Source organism: Oncorhynchus mykiss, chromosome 8 (genome assembly GCF_057628025.1).
Source record: "Oncorhynchus mykiss isolate SJ-2025 chromosome 8, ASM5762802v1, whole genome shotgun sequence".
Taxonomy (NCBI): domain Eukaryota; kingdom Metazoa; phylum Chordata; class Actinopteri; order Salmoniformes; family Salmonidae; genus Oncorhynchus; species Oncorhynchus mykiss.
In genome coordinates, this window is record NC_143029.1 from 21,863,722 (window position 1) to 21,887,464 (window position 23,743).

Below are 23,743 nucleotides of genomic sequence, written 5' to 3' on the forward strand. Positions count from 1 at the left end.
AGCTTCTTTCTTGTTATGTCACTCACAGTCAGTCACTCAATTACCTCATGTCAGTGAACATGTTTTAGATTGGTAAGTAAGTCTAGACAGTCTAGACAACTTGCAGTAATCATGGTAGAATTCCCGACCGGGAGGCCCCATTGATTTTATTAGTCACTCTCACTCAGATATCACCCCCGTCAAAGTTGCCCATTCCTGGTTTAAATGGAGTTCCAAGATACTGTATACCACATAGACAAGAGAGACACACCTAGGGAGATGGCATCACAGTAGAGCTAAAAACCACCCCACACAGAGGCAAGAGAGACACACCTAGGGAGATGGTATCACAGTAGAGCTAAAAACCACCCCCACACAGAGGCAAGGGGCTGACACATAGGACACACACTGTACTAGAGGACAAGGCCAGAGGACAGTCCAACACTAATGGTGATGAGAAAGAATGAGGATGGTGATTTTTAGGGGTGGAGGATTTTGCGTCAGGCAGGAGAAGGGGTCATACGGGAGGGAGGACAGGTAAGGTTTATGATTGCCTTGGGGACCATCAGGCCTCCATTCCGGGAAGCCTTTCTGGCACTTAGTGGTAGCAGTATGGGCTCACCCTCAGGGACAAGTAGTGCACTGGAGAACAAAGTGCTAAATTGAACCGTAGGACAGCAAAAGCCCCCCCCCCCCCCCTCCCTCATCACAGGCAGAGTACACAGAGGAGAAGAGAAGAGGTGGTGGAGTGGCTCTCCTGACAGTTCACAACAATTAATGTTTTGACACTTACGACAACCCTGGCACAATAATGTGTGGTTTAATCGATTTGTCTAAACACCAGCCCAGTATGTCTCAGTCTCTCTCATCAGACCAGTATGTCTCAGTCTCTCCTCTCTCCTCAGACCAGTATGTCTCAGTCACTCCTCTCTCCATCAGTATGTCTCAGTCTCTCCTCAGACCAGGATGTCTCAGTCTCTCTCTCAGACCAGTATGTCTCAGTCTCTCCTCAGACCAGTATGTCTCAGTGTCTCTCATCAGACCAGTATGTCTCAGTGTCTCTCATCAGACCAGTATGTCTCAGTCTCTCTCCTCAGACCAGTATGTATCAGTCTCTCCTCTCTCATCAGGCCAGTATGTCTCAGTCTCTCCTCTCTCCTCAGACCAGTATGTCTCAGTCTCTCCTCTCTCCTCAGACCAGTATGTCTCAGTCTCTCCTCTCTCCTCAGACCAGTATGTCTCCGTCTCTCTCATCAGTCCAGTATGTCTCAGTCTCTCTCATCAGACCAGTATGTCTCAATCTCTCTCATCAGACCAGTATGTCTCAGTCTCTCTCTTCAGGCCAGTATGTCTCAGTCTCTCCTCTCTCCTCAGACCAGTATGTCTCAGTCTCTCTCATCAGTCCAGTATGTCTCAGTCTCTCTCATCAGACCAGTATGTCTCAATCTCTCTCATCAGACCAGTGTGTCTCAATCTCTCTCATCAGACCAGTGTGTCTCAGTCTCTCTCTTCAGGCCAGTATGTCTCAGTCTCTCCTCTCTCCTCAGACCATTATGTCTCAGTCTCTCTCATCAGACCAGTATGTCTCAATCTCTCTCATCGGATCAGTATGTCTCAGTCTCTCTCTTCAGGCCAGTATGTCTCAGTCTCTCCTCTCTCCTCAGACCATTATGTCTCAGTCTCTCTCATCAGACCAGTATGTCTCAATCTCTCTCATCGGATCAGTATGTCTCAGTCTCTCTCTTCAGGCCAGTATGTCTCAGTCTCTCCTCAGCCCAGTATGTCTCAGTCTCTCATCAGACCAGTATGTCTCAGTCTCTCCTCTCTCATCAGACCAGTATGTCTCAGTCTCTCCTCTCTCATGAGGCCAGTATGTCTCAGTCTCTCCTCTCTCATCAGACCAGTATGTCTCAGTCTCTCCTCTCTCATGAGGCCAGTATGTCTCAGTCTCTCCTCTCTCATCAGACCAGTATGTCTCAGTCTCTTTCTTCAGGCCAGTATTTCTCATTCTCTCCTCAGCCCAGTATGTCTCAGTCTCTCCTCTCTCCTCAGACCAGTATGTCTCAGTCTCTCCTCTCTCCTCAGACCAGTATGTCTCCATCTCTCTCATCAGTCCAGTATGTCTCAGTCTCTCTCATCAGACCAGTATGTCTCAATCTCTCTCATCAGACCAGTATGTCTCAGTCTCTCTCTTCAGGCCAGTATGTCTCAGTCTCTCCTCTCTCCTCAGACCAGTATGTCTCAGTCTCTCTCATCAGTCCAGTATGTCTCAGTCTCTCTCATCAGACCAGTATGTCTCAATCTCTCTCATCAGACCAGTATGTCTCAGTCTCTCCTCAGCCCAGTATGTCTCAGTCTCTCATCAGACCAGGATGTCTCAGTCTCTCCTCTCTCATGAGGCCAGTATGTCTCAGTCTCTCCTCTCTCATCAGACCAGTATGTCTCAGTCTCTCCTCTCTCATGAGGCCAGTATGTCTCAGTCTCTCCTCTCTCATCAGACCAGTATGTCTCAGTCTCTCTCTTCAGGCCAGTATGTCTCATTCTCTCCTCAGCCCAGTATGTCTCAGTCTCTCCTCTCTCATAAGACCAGCATGTCTCAGTCTCTCCTCTCTCATCAGGCCAACATGTCTCAGTCTCTCCTCTCTCATCAGGCCAGCATGTCTCAGTCTCTCCTCTCTCATCAGACCAGCACGTCTTAGTCTCTCCTCTCTCATCAGGCCAACATGTCTCAGTCTCTCCTTTCTCATCAGACCAGTATGTCTCAGTCTCTCCTTTCTCATCAGACCAGTATGTCTCAGTCTCTCCTCTCTCATCAGGCCAACATGTCTCAGTCTCTCCTCTCTCATCAGACCAGCATGTCTCAGTCTCTCTCATCAGACCAGTATGTCTCAGTCTCTCCTCTCTCATCAGACCAGTATGTCTCAGTCTCTCCTCTCTCATCAGGCCAACATGTCTCAGTCTCTCCTCTCTCATCAGACCAGTATGTCTCAGTCTCTCCTCTCTCATCAGACCAGTATGTCTCAGTCTCTCCTCTCTCTTCAGGCCAGTATGTCTCAGTCTCTCCTCAGCCCAGTATGTCTCAGTCTCTCCTCTCTCATCAGGCCAACATGTCTCAGTCTCTCCTCTCTCATCAGACCAGCATGTCTCAGTCTCTCCTCTCTCATCAGGCCAACATGTCTCAGTCTCTCCTCTCTCATCAGACCAGTATGTCTCAGTCTCTCCTCTCTCTTCAGGCCAGTATGTCTCAGTCTCTCCTCAGCCCAGTATGTCTCAGTCTCTCCTCTCTCATCAGACCAGTATGTCTCAGTCTCTCCTCTCTCATCAGGCCAGTGTGTTTCTAATGGAAGGCTTTTTCACCGCTTGGTTATATTAACCGGTCTGTTCCTGTAGCATGCCCTTGAGAGAGAGGGAGAGAAGGAAAGGAAGATAGATGTAACAGAGCAGGAGAGAGAAAAATATAGAAAAATAAAAAGAGGGAACAAGGGAGAGAGGAAAAGGAGCACAGAGGAGAGGGAGCGAGAAAGAGAAGGAGAGAAAGGGAAAAGTGACAGGAAGCAAGAAATGGAGAGAGATAAACAGTGTAGGCCAAAGATTTTTCTTGAGCGGATGGTCGGGTGGACCGGCATGCAAACTGACCGCAAGAAGCCCAAAGATTTGACTAAAACAATTATTTCAAACCTTGCTTATATTTGTATACGACCACGTGTCTCTCTACTATGTGTGGGAAAGCTTGGTAACAGATTCCCAAAATAAAAATCAATTGGAGCTGATTTCCTTGTGTTTTTACAGCCTTTTATGTTCAATAATAAAAAATAAAACTGTTTCTCAGAAAACTTGGGGTCAAATTCGGGCCACAGGCCGCCACTTGGGGAACCCTGATGTAGGGTAACAATAACCATGAGAGAACCCTGATATAGGGTAACAATAACCATGAGAGAACCCTGATGTAGGGTAACAATAACCATGAGAGAACCCTGATGTAGGGTAACAATAACCATGAGAGAACCCTGATGTAGGGTAACAATAACCATGAGAGAACCCTGATGTAGGGTAACAATAACCATGAGAGAACCCTGAAAGTGAGTGAATGATTGAGGTTGAGTTCTGTGTTACTCACATCTGTTCTCTCAGTGCTATCTGTGTAACAGCTATGGCAGGAAACTGACAATTGATACAGTGAGTTATTGGCAAAATAATAGACATGACTTGGTAATGAAATCCTCTTTACAAATACCAGCAAACAAATGAAACCCCTGGCGATTTAGTCAGCCCTAATAAGACTCTCTGCTTAACTCTACCAAATACATCTTAATTTAATACCTCAGTGTGTTATGTCCCCAGGCTGGCTACCTGCATATCTCTAACTGGAAGAGTGTGAATAGCAGTGCAGATAATGTCCCTAGCCAGCTGTTATAATGAGTTGATGAAGAGGAGTTTTCTCCAGATGTACCCACTGATCTCCTCATACTGGAGCCTAGCCAGACTCTACGACCATTCATAACAACTAATCATTTCCCCCTTAATGGGAAAGTCCTTAATAGCACTGTTTTATTCCTCGTTCTCTTCATGACGGAAATATTAATATTGATGAGGCATTGTCTAACCTCGTTATAGTTTATTTAAAAAAACTATTGAGAATTGTTGTGCCTATTTCTTTCCTCCACCCTCCCTAAAGAATCAGTGGGAGAGCCAATTAAATAAATACCAACATCCCCTGCACAGAGGAACAAAATAAGTGTCTGACTTGGCCTTAAAGTGAGACGGTCCATTGATCAAGTCTCTTACTAACACCAAACTTACTTAATTTGAGTTCACTTGACCTGAGCTGCTCTCTGTTTCAGTGTTTCCCCTATATTCATTTAGCCTCTGCTTAACTCCATTTTATTTATTATATTACAATATGATAATATATATTTTATTTATTATAGTTGCCACCACTCCCCCCCAGAATAACAAATATAACTTAAATGACTAAAACCAGTTATAAAGCATGTAGAAATGATAATGAAGCTATACACTCAGTGTTCAGTTTATTAGATACACCCATCTAGTACTGGGTTGGACCTCCCTTTGCCTCCAAAACAACCTGAATTCTTCGGAGCATGGACACGTTGCTCAATTGGTAACATGTGCAAGGAAAACATTCCCCACAACATTACACCACCACCACCCAGTACCGTTGACACCAGCCAGGATGGGCCATGGACTGCTTACGCCAAATCCAGACTTTGCCATCAGCATGATTCAACAGGAACTGGGATTTGTCGGACCAGGCTATATTTTTTGCCCACTGGAGCCACTTCTTGTTTTTAGCTGATAAGAGTGGAACCCGGTGTGGTCGTCTGCTGCAATAGCGTATCTGTGACAAGGACCGACAAGTTGTGCGTTCTGCACACCACTGTTGTACTGTGCTGATGTTTGTGGCCCGCCTGCTAGCTTGCAAGATTCTTGCCATTCTCCTTAGACCTCTCATCATCAAGCTGTCATGGGGCCCTCATTGATTTTGTTATAATGTTTGAGTCATTCAGATGGCTTATGTCGTGTTCATATGCTATGACAAAAGGTGTAGAATAGAAGAAAACTATTATACTGTTCTCTCCACCAATTTGTAGAATTACAGGAAATTTGCTTTAAAACAAAAATATTGTCTCTGCGACAAAGACGAGGTCCTCAAAAATGTTCGGGTCAGAGTCTGCGCCTTTAGCCCCGCCCACTACCAGGCAATCCCCCCACGCTGACTTTGCCACCACTGCGGAAGAAAATCGTAGGGGAAACACTGCTCATTATCAAAACAACTTGCACAGCAGATCTGAAAAAAAATCTATTTATTTCAAAATATTTGTACCAGTTTGAGTTATAGCTGTTTACTGAGTCAATATTTACAGTGATTCCTTGAGCGCACCTTCCTCTGAACGTTTAATCACCTTCACAATATCCTCAGACTGGGTTTACTTTGAAGAGAGAGCTACTGCTGTAGTCTGCTGCTCTCAAATATCCGTCTCTTCACAGTGGAAGAGTCACCCTATCACTCTCCTCACCTTCCGGCCTAGTCACTCAGTGACAGTCACACCATGCGGATAGATAGATCCATCCCTGTGTGAACAGTTGCTGCAGGCCACCCGTGTGCTTGTCACATCATTACGTTGGGCTGCCTCTGGGTCAGCAAGGCATGGAGGTACTGATCAACTCGTCCATGCATCATCCAGTCTGTCTGCCTGTCTGTCACAGGGCCAGACCACCAATGAGGGGATTCTGTTACCTTTTACACTCCACTTCCACCACTTCACTTCAGCAGAACAGTCAGCACTCCACACTACTGGCCCTGACACTCTGTGAGACCGAGGTTCCATGCTTGTCATCGATTGCCCTTCTAGAAACAACGATGAGGCGGAGTGGTCTCGAGTGGCGGACGGGGGATGATGTAAGCAGAGCGGTATCTGATGGAGATAGACCCTGACACTCCATCTGTTTTCTGGCTGGCTGAGTAGAGGCGGGGGCAGTGACAGAGGAAGAGACAAAGACAGAATCCCACGATGTCACAGATCCCTCTGGAACTTTCATTGCGCACATCTGGCCTCTATTCCCACTGATTGTATTTGTATATACAGTGCCTTGCGAAAGTATTCGGCCCCCTTGAACTTTGCGACCTTTTGCCACATTTCAGGCTTCAAACATAAAGATTTAAAACTGTATTTTTTGTGAAGAATCAACAACAAGTGGGACACAATCATGAAGTGGAACGACATTTATTGGATATTTCAAACTTTTTTTAACTAATCAAAAACTTAAAAATTGGGCGTGCAAAATTATTCAGCCCCTTTACTTTCAGTGCAGCAAACTCTCTCCAGAAGTTCAGTGAGGATCTCTGAATGATCCAATGTTGACCTAAATGACTAATGATGATAAATACAATCCACACAGTCTCCGTATAAATGCACCTGCACTGTGATAGTCTCAGAGGTCCGTCAAAAGCGCAGAGAGCATCATGAAGAACAAGGAACACACCAGGCAGGTCCGAGATACTGTTGTGAAGAAGTTTAAAGCCGGATTTGGATACAAAAAGATTTCCCAAGCTTTAAACATCCCAAGGAGCACTGTGCAAGCGATAATATTGAAATGGAAGGAGTATCAGATCACTGCAAATCTACCAAGACCTGGCCGTCCCTCTAAACTTTCAGCTCATACAAGGAGAAAACTGATCAGAGATGCAGCCAAGAGGCCCATGATCACTCTGGATGAACTGCAGAGATCTACAGCTGAGGTGGGAGACTCTGTCCATAGGACAACAATCAGTCGTATATTGCACAAATCTGGCCTTTATGGAAGAGTGGCAAGAAGAAAGCCATTTCTTAAAGATATCCATAAAAAGAGTCGTTTAAAGTTTGCCACAAGCCACCTGGGAGACACACCAAACATGTGGAAGAAGGTGCTCTGGTCAGATGAAACCAAAATTGAACTTTTTGGCAACAATGCAAAACGTTATGTTTGGCGTAAAAGCAACACAGCCCATCACCCTGAACACACCATCCCCACTGTCAAACATGGTGGTGGCAGCATCATGGTTTGGGCCTGCTTTTCTTCAGAAGGGACAGGGAAGATGGTTAAAATTGATGGGAAGATGGATGGAGCCAAATACAGGACCATTCTGGAAGAAAACCTGATGGAGTCTGCAAAAGACCTGAGACTGGGACGGAGATTTGTCTTCCAACAAGACAATGATCCAAAACATAAAGCAAAATCTACAATGGAATGGTTCAAAAATAAACATATCCAGGTGTTAGAATGGCCAAGTCAAAGTCCAGACCTGAATCCAATCGAGAATCTGTGGAAAGAACTGAAAACTGCTGTTCATAAATGCTCTCCATCCAACCTCACTGAGCTCGAGCTGTTTTGCAAGGAGGAATGGGAAAAAATGTCAGTCTCTCGATGTGAAAAACTGATAGAGACATACCCCAAGCGACTTACAGCTGTAATCGCAGCAAAAGGTGGCGCTACAAAGTATTAACTTAAGGGGGCTGAATAATTTTGCACGCCCAATTTTTCAGTTTTTGATTTGTTAAAAAAGTTTGAAATATCCAATAAATGTCGTTCCACTTCATGATTGTGTCCCACTTGTTGTTGATTCTTCACAAAAAAATACAGTTTTATATCTTTATGTTTGAAGCCTGAAAGGTGGCAAAAGGTCGCAAAGTTCAAGAGGGCCGAATACTTTCGCAAGGTACCGTACATTGTGTTGTTCAAGTGTTCCCTTTATTTTGTTGAGCAGTGTATATTACAAACAACAAATCAAATTCATTTATTTCATTTTATATATACGCATAACATTAAGTACATGAATTAGATTTGTAGTTTGTATTGTCTCCTGACTAAACAGAAATGTTGAAAAATGCAGTAGGAGGCTAATTTGTTTTATCGCAATCATATGGTACCACTACCCACCCCCCCACACATGTACCTACTAGCATGCTAACTGTGGGAAAATTGTTTATACCCTCTGCAATTCTTTGCTAATGCGAACTAGCGCTAGCCAGCTAGTCACAAGTTATGGCAAAACATAGTTCACTCATGCACTTTTTCAAAAAGCCACAGATGGAGGATGAAGACAACACCTGCTCCACTACCTCCATTGGTTAAACCAAATCTGTCAGAGTCATCGTCAGCCCATGAGGTTAGCTACTGCTTTGACTTCCACAGCCCAGCTCAACATCGCCCAGCCCGGCCTTGTCATGGTGAGCATGTCATCACGAGGCCACCTGCGCATTTGTCTGAACTGTAGTTGACGAACCACCCACACAACCAAAAATATGAGTCATCCTCGTTTTGGAATAAATTTGTTTTAACCTTTATTTAACTAGGCAAGTCAGTTGAGAACAAATTCTTATTTACAATGACGGCCTACCCCGGCCAAGCCCTAACTGTCACGTTCTGACCTCTATTTCCTTTGTTTTTGTATTTATTTAGTATGGTCAGGGCGTGAGTTGGGTGGGCAGTCTGTTTGTTTTTCTATGTTTTGGTCTAGTTCTATGTTCGGCCTGATATGGTTCTCAATCAGAGGCAGGTGTTCGTCATTGTCTCTGATTGGGAACCATATTTAGGTAGCCTGGGTTTCACTGTGTGTTTGTGGGTGATTGTTCCTGTCTTTGTGTTTACACCAGATTGGGCTGTTTTGAGTTCTCACGTTTCTTGTTTTCGTTAGTTTGTTCATGTATAGTGTCTTCATTAAACTACAATGAACAACCACCACGCTGCGTTTTGGTCCGCCTCTACTCCACAACAAGAGAACCGTTACAGAATCACCCACCACAACAGGACCAAGCGGTGTGGTAATGGGCAAAGGAGAAAGCAGCAGCAGGAGCAGCGCGAGGAGGTATGGACATGGGAGGACGAATTAGACGGTAAAGGACCTTGGGCTCAGCCAGGAGAGTATCGCCGCCCCAAGGAAGAACGGGAGGCGGCGAAAGCGGAGAGGCGCTGGTATGAGGAGGCAGCGCGGCGTCGTGGATGGAAGCCCGGGAGTCAGCCCCAAAAATTTATTGGGGGGGGGCTAACAGGGAGTATGGCTACGCCAGGTAGGAGACCTGAGCCAACTTCCTGTGGTTACCGGTGGGCTGGAGAGACCGGGCAGGCACCGTGTTATGCTGTGGAGCGCACGGTGTCCCCAGTGCGGGTGCACAGCCCGGTGCGGTACATTCCAGCTCCGCGTATCGGCCGGGCTAGAGTGGGCATCGAGCCAAGTGCCATGAAGCCGGCTCTACGCATCTGGTCTCCAGTGCGTCTCCTTGGGCCGGCTTACATGGCACCAGCCTTGCGCACGGTGTCCCCGGTTCGCCTGCATAGCCCAGTGCGGGCTATTCCACCTCGCCGCACTGGCAGGGCGACCGGGACCATTCAACCGGGTAAGGTTGGGCAGGCTCGGTGCTCAAGAGCTCCAGTGCGCCTGCACGGCCCCGTCTATCCGTCACCACCTCCACACCCCAGCCCTCCGGTGGCAGCTCCCCGTACCAGGCTGTCTCTCCGGCCCATCCGTCCAGAGCCTTCCTCCTCTCCAGCGCTGCCGGAGCCTCCCGTCTGTCCGGCGCCTCTGCCGGAGCCTCCCGCCTGTCCGGCGCCTCTGCCGGAGCCTCCCGCCTGTCCGGCGCCTCTGCCGGAGCCTCCCGCCTGTCCGGCGCCTCTGCCGGAGCCTCCCGCCTGTCCGGCGCCTCTGCCGGAGCCTCCCGCCTGTCCGGCGCCTCTGCCGGAGCCTCCCGCCTGTCCGGCGCCTCTGCCGGAGCCTCCCGCCTGTCCGGCGCCTCTGCCGGAGCCTCCCGCCTGTCCGGCGCCTCTGCCAGAGCTTCGCGTCTGCCCGGCGCCATCGGAGCTTCCCGTCTGCCCAGCGCCGCCAGCGCCGCCCGTCTGCCCAGCGCCGCCAGTGCCGCCCGTCTGCCCAGCGCCGCCAGTGCCGCCCGTCTGCCCAGCGCCGCCAGTGCCGCCCGTCTGCCAGGAGCCGCCAGTGCCGCCCGTCTGCCAGGAGCCGCCAATGCCGCCCGTCAGCCAGGGGCCGCCAGTGCCGCCAGTCAGCCAGGGGCCGCCAGTGCCGCCAGTCAGCCAGGGGCCGCCAGTGCCGCCAGTCAGCCAGGGGCCGCCAGTGCCGCCAGTCAGCCAGGGGCCGCCAGTGCCGCCAGTCAACCAGGGGCCACCAGTGCCGCCAGTCAGCCCAGCGCCAGCGCCGCCAGTCAACCAGGGGCCGCCAGTGCCGCCAGTCAGCCAGGGGCCGCCAGTCAGCCAGGGGCCGCTAGAGCCCCTCCGCCCGGAGCAGCTGTCCCTCTGTCCCGAGCAGCTGTCCCTCTGTCCCGAGCAGCTGTCCCTCTGTCCCGAGCAGCTGTCCCTCTGTCCCGAGCAGCTGTCCCTCTGTCCCGAGCAGCTGTCCCTCTGTCCCGAGCAGCTGTCCCTCTGTCCCGAGAAGCTGCCCCTCTGTCCCAAGCAGCCCCTCTGTCCAGTGGGGTCATTGAGAGGGGTGGGCATGGTGAGTAAGCCACGGAGGCGGACAATAAGGCGGACTGAGACAATGGCGAAGTGGGGTCCGCGTCCCGCGCCAGAGCCGCCACCGCGGACAGACGCCCACCCAGACCCTCCCCTATAGGTCAAGGTTTTGCGGCCGGAGTCCGCACCTTTGGGGGGGGGTACTGTCACGTTCTGACCTCTATTTCCTTTGTTTTTGTATTTATTTAGTATGGTCAGGGCGTGAGTTGGGTGGGCAGTCTATGTTTGTTTTTCTATGTTTTGGTCTAGTTCTATGTTCGGCCTGATATGGTTCTCAATCAGAGGCAGGTGTTCGTCATTGTCTCTGATTGGGAACCATATTTAGGTAGCCTGGGTTTCACTGTGTGTTTGTGGGTGATTGTTCCTGTCTTTGTGTTTACACCAGATTGGGCTGTTTTGAGTTCTCACGTTTCTTGTTTTCGTTAGTTTGTTCATGTATAGTGTCTTCATTAAACTACAATGAACAACCACCACGCTGCGTTTTGGTCCGCCTCTACTCCACAACAAGAGAACCGTTACACTAACGCGGACGATGCTGGGGCAATTGTGCGGCGCCCTACGGGACTCCCAATCACGGCCAGTTGTGATACAGTCTGGAATCTAACCAGGTCTGTAGTGATGCCTTAAGCACTGAGATGCAGTGCCTTAGACCGCTGCACCACTCGGTATGGACAGTTTTATTTTAGCTGGCATACAGTTCGACAAAGCACGCTCTTTTCTGTAAAACTGTGTATACATTTCTCCGAGGCCACTATGGAAGGCTCATTTGTTAGAGACATACAGTATATAAAGATTGGAAGCATCTTTGCGAGGCATGCTTCAACACCAGGCTAGCAAACCCCACTCTTTTCCACTGGATAAATGTGAAGGCTATAGTACAAAGCCATCACAATCAAAGCCAGGGTAATGTTTTAAACTTACCCGTAAATTCATAGCACTACATAGAGAAGAGTGAAGAGGCCCTTAAAAAGTGCAACATTTTGAACATTTCAACATAAATAACCAAATATGACCAAATAAAATTCAAAATAGTCTATAACAGCTGCCCAAAAATGCTAGACTCATCTTCTGGAACAGACAGCTGACTGAGCTGCATACCCGGTTCCAGGAGGATCAATATGGAATAATGAGAGTAGGGCTGTCCCTGACAAAAAAAAATCTTAGTCGACCGAAAGTAGTTTGTTCTTTCGACCAATTGATTGGTCTAAATTTGTTAACCTGTATTTTTCCATATATAGATACGCCCTATGTGTTTTAATAAAATAATCTACAGTGGTAAGACAAAGTATGTGAACCTTTTGGAAATACCCAGATTTCTGCATTAATTAGTCATAAAATTTGATCTGATCTTCGTCTAGGTCACAACAATAGACAAACACAGTCTGCTTAAACTAGTAACACACAAACAATTATACGTTTTCATGTCTTTATTGAACACACAGTGTAAACGTTCACAGTGCAGGGTGGGAAAAGTATGTGAACCCTTGGATTTAATAACTTTCTGACCCTCCTTTGACAGCAATAACCTCAACCAAACGTTTTCTGTAGTTGGGGATCAGACTTTCTCATTACAAAACTGTTTCAGTTCAGCAATATTATTGGGATGTCTGGTGTGAACTGCTCTCTTGTGGTCATGCCACAGCATCTCAAATCGGGATGAGGTCAGGACTCTGACGGGCCATTCCAGAAGGCGTATTTTCTTCTGTTGAAGCCATTCTGTCGTTGATTTACTTCTGTGTTTTGGGTCATTGTCCTGCTGCGTCACCCAACTTCTGTTGAGCTTCAATTGGCGGACAGCTAGCCTAACATTCTCATGCAACAAAATGTCTTGACAAACTTGGGAATTAATTTTTCCGTCGATGATAGCAAGTTGTCCAGGCCCTAAGGCAGCAAAGCAGCCCCAAACCATGATGCTCCCTCCACAATACTTTACAGTTGGGATGAGGTTTTGATGTTGGTGTGCTGTGGCTTTTTTTTCTCCACACATAGTGTTGTGTGTTTCTTCCAAACCACTCAACTGTAGTTTCATCTGTCCACAGATGAATATAGTAGTCTATTGGTAAATAGTCTATTGGTAAATAGCCCACCCATTTTCACCTACCTCATCCCCATACTGTTTTTATTTATTTATTTTTCTGCTCTTTTGCACACCAACCTGTACATAACCATCTGATCATTTATCACTCCAGTGTTAATCTGCATAATTGTAATTATTTGCCTACCTTCTCATGCCTTTTTGCACACAATGTATATATAGACTCCCCTTTTTTCTACTGTGTTATTGACTTGTTAATTGTTTACTCCATGTGTAACTCTGTGTTGTCTGTTCACACTGCTATGCCTTATCTTGGCCAGGTCGCAGTTGTAAATGAGAACTTGTTCTCAACTAGCCTACCTGGTTAAATAAAGGTGAAATAAAAATAAAAATAAATAAAATTTCTGTAAGTCTTTAGCTCACACTCTAGGATTCTTCTTAACCTCATTAAGCATTCTGCGCTGTGCTCTTGCAGTCATCTTTGGAGGACGGCTACTCCTATGAAGAGTAGCAATTGTGCTGAACTTACTCAGACGTTCCGTCTGCTGTCGCCGTTTGATCTATTGGGCCCACACGTCACCCCCATCTGGTCATCCTGGCATCGGTCGGACGGTGCGTTGCCTTAGTGGGAAGTACTGGTGGTCCACCTTGGACAAGGACGTGAGGGTTTATGTTTCCTCCTGCTCGGTGTGCTCCCAATGCAAGGCTTCAAGGCACCTGCCCAGAGGGAAGTTACAACCCCTACCCGTCCTGACGGATCTTCCTCCCTCACAGGGCAACACCACGATCCTGGACGTTGTGGATTGGTTTTCTAAGTCCTGCTTCCTTTGCCCGGTCTCCCTACGGCCCTACAGACTGCGGAGGCCCTGATTACTCACGTCTTCCGGCACTACGGGGTGCCTGAGGACATAGTCTCTGATCAGGGTCCCCAGTTCACGTCCAGGGTTTGGAGAGTGTTCATGGAACGTCTGGGGATCTCGGTCAGCCTTACTTCAGGTATTCACCCCGAGAGTAACGGGCAGGTGGAAAGAGTAAACCAGGATGTGGGTAGGTTTCTGTCGTCATATTGCCAGGACCGGCCGGGGGAGTGGGCGGCGTTCATCCCCTGGGCAGAGATGGCCCAAAACTCACTCCGCCACTCCTCCACTAACCTCTCTCCCTTCCAGTGCGTACTGGGGTATCAGCCGGTTCTAGCACCTTGGCATCAGAGCCAGATCGAAGCTCCTGCGGTGGACGAATGGTTTAAGCGCTCGGAGGAGAGCTGGGACGCCGCCCATGCGCACCTGCAACGGGCTGTGAGGCGGCAGAAGGCGAGCACCGACGGCCACCGCAGTGAGGCCCCGGTGTTCGCACCGGGGGACTGGATCTGGCTCTTTTTTTTGTTTTGTTTTTTGAATTTTTACCCCTTTTTCTCCCCAATTTCGTGGTGTCCAATTGTTGTAGTAGCTACTATCTTGTCTCATCGCTACAACTCCCGTACGGGCTTGGGAGAGACGAAGGTTGAAAGTCATGCGTCCTCCGATACACAACCCAACCTAGCCGCACTGCTTCTTAACACAGCGCGCATCCAACCTGGAAGCCAGCCGCACCAATGTGTCGGAGGAAACACTGTGCACCTGGCAACCTTGGATAGCGCACCCGGCCCGCCACAGGAGTCGCTGGTGCGCGATGAGACAAGGACATCCCTACTGACCAAGCCCTCCCTAACCCGGACGACGCTAGGCCAATTGTGCGTCGCCCCATGGACCTCCCGGTCGCGGCCGGGTTACGACAGAGCCTGGGCGCGAACCCAGAGTCTCTGATGGCACAGCTGGCGCTGCAGTACAGCGCCCTTAACCACTGCGCCACCCGGGAGGCCTAGATCTGGCTCTCGACCCGAAACCTGCCCCTCCGCCTGTCCTGCCAGAAGCTGGGTCCGCGGTTTGTCGGGCCATTTAAAGTCCTGAGGAGACTGAACGAGGTATGCTACAGGTTACAGCTTCCCCCAGATTACCGTATTAATCCATGTGAGTAATTGTTTGTATGTAAATCGGTCCGTTATGTGGGCTAGCTTTATTCTATTATATTTGTCTATTTTGAGTAAATTACGTTTATTTACTCATATCTGCTCCTGCGCCTGACTCCTCTACACCAGCTACACACAGACCACATTACAGCTACACATGGCCTGTCTGCAACGAACTTAAAACATTGCATCAACTATTAACTTGGGCCCAGCCCGAAGCTTGTGCTAGCATTGTATAAAATATTCTGGCCATTAGAATTTCCAGCGCCAGTGAGCTCAGGACAGACACAGTTGTAGGCTATTTGCGCAAGAGATAAGAAACACACTGGAGCTGAGTACCAGCACCTCAAATTTTCTACTGCTTGAGCTCATGTTCCTCTTATAGAATATTAGCTCAACAGTATTGTGGAACTCCTGCACCTAAATATAAACAGTATATATTTCAGTCCAAGTCAAGCACTGATAAGAGTTTATGAGGTAGGCCTATTTTATGACGTTTCCACTGGATCAGAGCATGACATGTTTCCCTTTCACGCTGAGTGGTTATCAAAAGGGAGAGAGCTGGAAAGATTGTTATTCTGAATGGATGTAAAACCAGACTTTGCTTGCTGTTTGAGGTGAAGAAAATATGACTTTGAGAAGCTCCATAGGTCACTAGTGGTGGTGCATTAAGCCAATCAGAAATACTATCAGATGCCCAAATGAGCACATTTATATGCCTACATTTGTGCGCAGGCCAGGTAGCCTATAGGCCTACTTCTATGCGTGTGTGTCCTTACTCAACATTGACAGGAGGCTCCAAACAATAGACCAAGACTAAATTGACACCTCGTAAATGGAATGAAATGAACCAAAACTTGTTTCTCACAAATGGTAGCATTGGTTTTGCATTCTGCAACAACAAAAAAGTGTCCACTCACACAATGAGAATGGGAATACTTGAATAATAATATTGAATGCATTAAAATAAATTACCATAACCAAATGAACAACATTGTAGATTAGAAATTATGGGAATTAACGGTAAATGTACTAATCTACACTAACAAGCAAAGCACAACAATGAATGTGCACATGATCAATCCCACATCTGCATTGGCCATGCAGCAGTTATGGTGATATGGCCTCAGCAGAAGTCAAGGCATTCATACTTATTGCGCTTCGCTGAGCAGTGCAGAGCTGTTTTCAAGGTAGTGAGTTTGTTTATATACAGGAGCTACTGCCCCAACCTACCGTTAACTAATTATGCTAATGCAGAGCTATACAGAGCCCTCCGCATTGTTACAAAATTTGGGAGGCGCAAGAACATGCGGTATGGTGCTTGATTTGGCCTCTGCATGCCTCTGGAGGCTCCGCATTTGTGTCACACCACCCCTATGGAGCATCCGATTACATTTTTTTTGGATCAAACATAAATTGGCTTTTAGTCTAGGCCTCCACAATGGACTAGTTCACTGAGATGGGCGCAAATATATATATATATTTGTTACTGCACGACGACAACAATCAAGGTCGACCAACAGCCTTATGACCAAACAATTTGCCAGTCACCTAATTGGGGTCAGACCTAAATGAAAGCAGCAGCGCCCTGTCTGCCAGGGTCTAGGACTTTTCCACTGAAATAATCACTGCTGGCCCCATGTGGTCACTATCATATCTCTGCTGAAGATGCTGAATGAAGCGTGTTTATGAGGTCAGGAATTCCCATCCCTTATTGAAGGTTTAGACAGCTGTAGCCCTGACATTTCTCCTAATATCAATAGACAACTAAGGAACATCATCACACTTCGTATGACTTACTGTTGAGAGAGACCTCTCCACTTGCCTGGCTACGCAGACTCCTTGCTCTGGCCAAACGCCACACAAACAAACGTTAGTTTCTTCTCCACAATGAGTCTGGATCTGAGTACCGAATGTGAACACGGGGTAGTCTGATTGGTCCAGAAACCGATGGGTTGGGCCAGAGCCAGAACACATCTGGGTAAAGTGGCAGTTTAAAAATATGTCATTTGCTTTGATATTCTGATTGGTTAGAGACAATCCAATCACTGATGACTTTGTTTTGTACAACCCCCCTTCCTGCCCCTCTTCACCACAAATGACTTCAATGATGGCAGTCTCAGACTAAAGTATGTAGCAAACGACAGAGCAGTGGAAGAATTTAGTGCAACTGGTCTGGCCATTTTTTTCACTACAGGCCGTATCAAAACATCCATCAGAACTTGCATGCTGACTGCACATCTCAACAATTGTAGCCTGGTTGTCCTTTGAAACGGAACTCAGGGACCTTTTGGACTATGGTGATATAATCTCCACCTTCAACACCATGCCTAGGCATCTACACTTGTGCTGTAAAATGTGAAAGTTAGGTCTGGATACTGTTTATTTTCAATTTAGCCTAATGTTTTCATGCCTGCCTTGGTAGGTCAGGCCTATGTGTTTGATTCAAAGTGAGCTACTGTATTCATACCCACCGTGATATTAGGCTATGTATGAAGGTTGCGGATTCAAGTGAGCTGTTGTACTCATACCAGACATGATTTCATGTCTGAATGTCTATAGAGTAGCTAGCGTTTGCTTATTCAAAGTGAGCTATTAATTTCATACCCATAAGTTTCATAGCCGAACAGTTCAAGATATAAGCCTAAAGTGTTTGTATTGTTGGTTGGTTGTTTTCACAAAGAGTAGGCACTTTTGGGCTTTTGAGTACCATACGGGCAGGTAATGCTGAGCCCGCGAAAGTCTAATAAAATATTTCAGCACGAGACAGCTCCGCCCTCCACTCTGTTCTCTGACTCCTGATATTCGCATTCACAATGAGAATGAGTCACATTCACAATGAGAATTATTCACATTCACAATGAGAATGAGTCGCATTCACAATGAGAATGATTCGCATTCACAATGAGAATGATTCGCAGTCACAATGAGAATGAGTCACATTCACAATGAGAATTGGGCATTTTTTCATGTCTCATCAGTTTTACAGATTTATTTTGCTTCTCGATAGAAGAACTTTAGGGACAGGTTATGAGGTTCAGGCCAGAGGACCAGACTCAATCCGGTTGCGATCATCAGTTCCCCTGTACACGAAATAGCCTAGGCCTACAGAAATCAAGTGGCAAGACTAAAAGATAAAAAAGTTATACAAAAATAGTAATATTAGGGTAGGAATATGTGGAAACCATGGTGTATGGAATTTAATGTAGCCTAAGCCTTTTTTTGTAATCCATAAATGTCCTCTAGCAAAACATACAATACAGAGATGAATCAGTAACGACTAACATCCGCTTATCTGGCCCCTTAGCCTAACATATCAGCCATAAGGGCCTTTTATTTCATTCTGGATATCATGGTGGATGTATTTTGCATTGCCATGATTGTAGGTAATTCAGAGTAGCCTACATCTGTTTTTCATAGAATTATTTTGCACAGGATGCTTATTCATTCACCAGGCAGGCCATTTGGGAAATGTTTTCCATGCACCACTTTTCCATGCACCACGACTACACCACTGATGTCTATGTATTTCTGCTAGAAAATGTTGGCCCAGTCACTTTTACTCAGGCCCAGCCACACAGCAATTTCTGCCTACGCCTCTGGACTCAAAGGCCATTGCTGTCTTACCGTCTTATGGCTGACCAGTCAGGGGGATGTCTAGGGACCGGCAGAATAATATAGTAGACACACAAACACCTACACACACGTTTGTACCCATGCACCCATTGCGCACACACACACACCTATGGGTTCAGATGTGATAGACGTAAACAGACTCACCTGTACGCTTGTTAGTGTGGTGTATTGGTAGGCTTTGATAACCAGGTAGTTAGCCTCGATGTCTATTAGTCCCAGAATCATGTACTTCCACCATCGCCTCTTCAGTATTGCCAGCAGATTCTCCTCACCTGTGAAGAGAATAAGAGAGACATGTTATAACAACGTCTGTTCCCACAGGGAATATAACTGTAAGCTCATGAGATATTGTGGGTGGATATACACTATATATTCCAAAAGTATGTGGACACCCCTTCAAATTAGTGGATTTGGCTATTTCAGGCACACCCGTTGCTGACAGGTGTATAAAATCGAGCACACAGCCATGCAATCTCCATAGACAAACATTGGCAGTAGAATGGCTTTACTGAAAAGCTAATTGACTCTCAACGTAGCACCGTCATAGGATGACTCCTTTCCAACAAGTTAGTTCGTCAAATTTCTGCCCAGCTAGAGGGCCCCGATCAATTGTAAGTGCTATTATTGTAAAGTGGACATTTCTAAGGGCAACAAAAATTGTCTGTCCTGAATTGCTAAACACTCACTACCAAGTTCAAAATTGCCTCTGGAAGCAAGTCAGCACAAAAACTGTTAGTCGGGAGCTTCATGAAATGGGTTTCCTTGGCCGAGCAGCCGCACACAAGCCTAAGATCACCATGTGCAATGCCAAGTGTCGGCTGGAGTGGTGATAAGTTCGCCACCATTGAACTTTGAAGCAGTGGAAACACATTCACTGGAGTGATGAATCACGCTTCACCATCTGGCAGTCCGACGAGTCTGAGTTTGGCGACTGCCAAGAGAACGCTACCTCATTGAACTATCGTATATAAGATTTCCCTTTCAGCTTCAGTGCATGGCTAACATTTCAAAATTAATTACAAGACAGATAAAACAAAGGAAGCAATTAACATGACAAAACAAACAGATAAATGAAAACCACCCTTGAGAGAAGTCAGCCTCTTCCCAAGGATCATGGGAGGGTAAAAAAACCTCCCCTGCAATCTCAATAGAACAATGCGGTTAACTAGTTATTTGTTTTCCGTTATTATAGCTAGCACTGTGTGCAGTAATCTCTTAGCACAACAAGCCCAACATGAGAGCATTCTAAAATGTCTGCTTTTTTTAATGATCATAATTGGCAAAAGAAAGCTCTCTGGGATCAGAGTGTGGGTAGAGTGAGAGAAAAAGAGAGTCAGGCCAGAGAGGAGGAATAATTGGAGACAACAAAGAAGCGAGTTCAGACCTTCAGCACAACACTATTTACAGAGGAGCAGGTAGGAGGCATCCAAAAGCTAATTATTCATTCATGCTCAAAAACATCAAACAGGTTGTTGGGGTTATTACTACGGTAGCTACAGTATAGTCTTGTACACTGATACCGTTAGAGCACTGATAAATGTGCTGGAACTTTATGCGAAATCTAAGCTAATACTGTGCTTGAATAATTATAGAAACTTGTAACAGATGCACTGAATTTAATTGTCAAATTACTATGAATTTGCACATATTGACACTCTTTCTAAGCACACAGAGATATGCCACCAGTTGTACAGATTCCTGGAGTTAAACATTTGTAGGGAAAAGGTTCAAAATGGCTTCCTTTCCTTGACTGGCAGGATTGCAGAGTGCAGTGCTGTGATGGGGAGCTGTTTCCTTTCCCAGACTCTGGATGGTTCTGTGCTCTACTATAGGCCATTACAATCACCGGGTAACGGTCACACAGCACAAAAAACAGCCAGCCTGCCACTGTTCACGGAGAAATGTTGTTTCCTAAAAGTACAGGTGTATTTACCTAGTTTTATGTCCATAGCTTAGCGTTCAGCTTCAAGAGCAGGTTATCTGTTAGGTTAAACAGGGATGTCACTGTGTTCTTTCTCTACACATACGTCTAAGGACCAGGGAAGTCACCAGGATCTGGCTTTCGGGGGTTTAGTCCTACATGATTTTGGGTCATTCCCGAATCTTTTGTCTAGCTGCAATGGTGTAAAAAGTGGTTTGAGATAAAACTCCCAGAAGTCATCCAACCGTTATAAATCAGGGGTGCAGTGCCACCTCCATGCTCCGCCACTTCCAGAATGGTGCCATGTCTTGGAAGATCACGTTATGATTCATTAGTATTCTACATAACAAACCAAATATAATAGCATAGATAATGTTAGGCTACTGTCATACCAAAAACACCACATAATTTCTGATGAAAATTTAGGATGATTGTGCTGAAATGTTTTTTTCTCATGTGGACAGACCTCAACCGCAGGTGCCATAGGCTAAAATATGCTTTGATTGAAACAAATTCCAGGTGGCTGTGTTTAACTCCATCGGCTCTAAAATGAGATTAAACAGCTATGCTACTTAGCCTACGTCATTTAAGATGATCAAAATGCATATTTCCATGAACCTGAAATTGGGATCAAATGGTTGGCATGCATGTAGCATGGACGTTTCACCAGTAAAACGTGAATAATTATCATTCACAATTGACAGTGATGATGGCCTAATTTATAATAAGGTAGGCCTAATTTATAATAAAGGTAGGCCTAATTTATAACAAGGCAGGTCTAATTTGGTGTTTTAGAATTTTAAACATAGAACATTTTTATTGAGACACTTATGTGTAAGCATCGGCAATCATGCAACTTGGATGTTATAGGCCTATTGTATGTAAAGTGGCAAGAAGTATGTGAACCCTTTGGAAATACCTGGATTTCTGCATAAATCGGTCATAACATTTGATCTGATCTTCATCTGGGAATACATTTTTCCATCGATGATAGCAAGCTGTCCATGCCCCGAGGCAGCAAAGCAGTCCCAAACCATAATGCTCCCTCCAACATACTTTACAGTTGGGATGAGGTTTTGATGATAGTGTGCTGTGCCTTTTTTTCTCCAAACATAGTGTTGTGTGTTCCTTCCAAACAACTCAACTGTAGTTTCATCTGTCCACCGAATATTTTTCCAGTAGCGCTGTGGAACATTCAGGTGCACTTTTGCCTACTACAGATGTGCAGCAATGTTTTTTTGGGACAGCAGTAGCTTCTTCTGTGGTGTCCTCCCATGAACACCATTCTTGTTTAGTGTTTTACGTATCGTAGACTCAACAACAGAGATATTAGCATGTTCCAGAGATTTCTGTAAGTCTTTAGCTGACACTCTAGGATTCTTCTTAACCTCATTGAGCATTCTGCGCTGTGCTCTTGCAGTCATCTTTGCAGGACGGCCACTCCTAGGGAGATTAGCAACAGTGCTGAACTTTCTCCATTTATATACAATTTGTCTTACCTTGGACTGATGAAAATTAAGTCTTTTAGAGATACTTTTGTAACCCTTTCCAGCTTTATGCAAGTCAACAATTCTTTAATCTTAGGTCTCCTGAGATCTTTTGTTCGAGATATGGTTCACATCAGGCAATGCTTCTTGTGAATAGCAAACTCAAATTTTGTGAGTGTTTTTTTATAGGGCAAGGCAGCTCTAACCAACATCTCCAATCTCGTCTCATTGTTTGGACTCCAGGTTGGAGAAGTCATTAGACTAGGAGTTCACATACATTTTCCAACCTACACTGTGAATGTTTAAATTATGTATTCAATATAGACAAGAAAAATACAATAATTTGTGTTATTAGTTTAAGCACACTATGTTTGTCTATTGTTGTGACTTAGATGAAGATCAGATCAAATTTGATGACCAATGTATGCAGAAATACAGGTAATTCCAAAAGGTTTAAACACTTTCTTGCCACTGTATATTCTGACCTATTGCCTTCAATAGGCTACATGTAGGTACCAACTTTCATTCAGAAATTATGTAATTATATAAAATGTGTGGTCAACTGATAATTCCAGCTCCCTTTTGATTGGGACAGAGTCATTGCTGCTTTGACAAAAGCATTGGAACCTCTCTTGATAAATCAATGTCAGATCTTTCTTTTCACTGAATCTCCGTTTGAATATTAGGTTACAATTATGCTGGGAAATGTTAGCTGTGTTGAGGTGAGTGCTCATGATCATTAGTCTAGCAATTGAAAGCAATGCACATCTTCTCTACACACACATTTGGCCTCTAGCCTACCTGATGAGCTTCCCTGGTGTTTTCATGAACCTTCCAATACTTACATTTCAGTCACTTAGCTTACTGATGCGAATACACATTTTTTCACTTTTTCCATAGGCTATTCAAGTAATTTGACATATTCTCTTATTGGTTAAAAAGGTCATAAGGCCTACATCGTTTCAACAACAATATAGCTGAAACCACTAGCCTATTGGCTTCATTCATTTATTGAATTTATTATCTTGTATTGTAGGCTAGGCTACTTGCTGATAGATTATTTTAAAATGTTATTTTAACTCTCTGTGTGTTAGTTCAGCCTGGGCGTGACATTATACCCTCTCTGTGTGTTAGTTCAGCCTGGGCGTGATATTATACCCTCTCTGTGTGTTAGTTCAGCTTGGGTGTGACATTATACCCTCTCTGTGTGTTAGTTCAGCCTGGGAGTGACATTATACCCTCTCTGTGTGTTAGTTCAGTCTGGGCGTGACTTTATACCCTCTCTGTGTGTTAGTTCAGCCTGGGTGTGTGTGTGTGTGTGTGTGTGTATCACCACTAGGCCATATATTAATCTTAGAGGTGTGGGGGTACGGCGGGCGGGGTGTCATAATCAGATTATTTATTATCTTGGTCTGTTTGACTTTCACGGGATTGTCTCACATACTGAGTGACTGTGTGTTGCAAATGAGGTAGTTCAGGTGAAATGGGAATCCTCAAGGGCACTGTGTGTGTGTCCCAGCCTTCTTCCTCCATTTACCTTCTGATCTGTGTCTGTTAGACTAGAGACAACAAACATCACATCAGACACAATGCAAACAGAAGGCCAGGTGATTGGAAGCCAATGATCTGTGTGACTTTGATGGGCTCTCTCCCTCCTATGG

General features: G+C 45.8%; 1 protein-coding gene across 2 annotated transcripts in view; it reads right to left on the minus strand.

Annotated features, from left to right (window-relative positions):
* Nucleotides 1-23,743, minus strand: part of LOC110529587 (solute carrier family 35 member F1) — a 147,225-nt gene that overhangs the window by 27,925 nt on the left and 95,557 nt on the right. For both annotated transcript variants that reach the window (XM_021611930.3, XM_090242896.1), the window contains exon 3: nt 18,819-18,946. In XM_021611930.3, the coding sequence (XP_021467605.1) occupies nt 18,819-18,946 (128 nt within the window). The remainder of the gene's footprint in view (nt 1-18,818; nt 18,947-23,743) is intronic.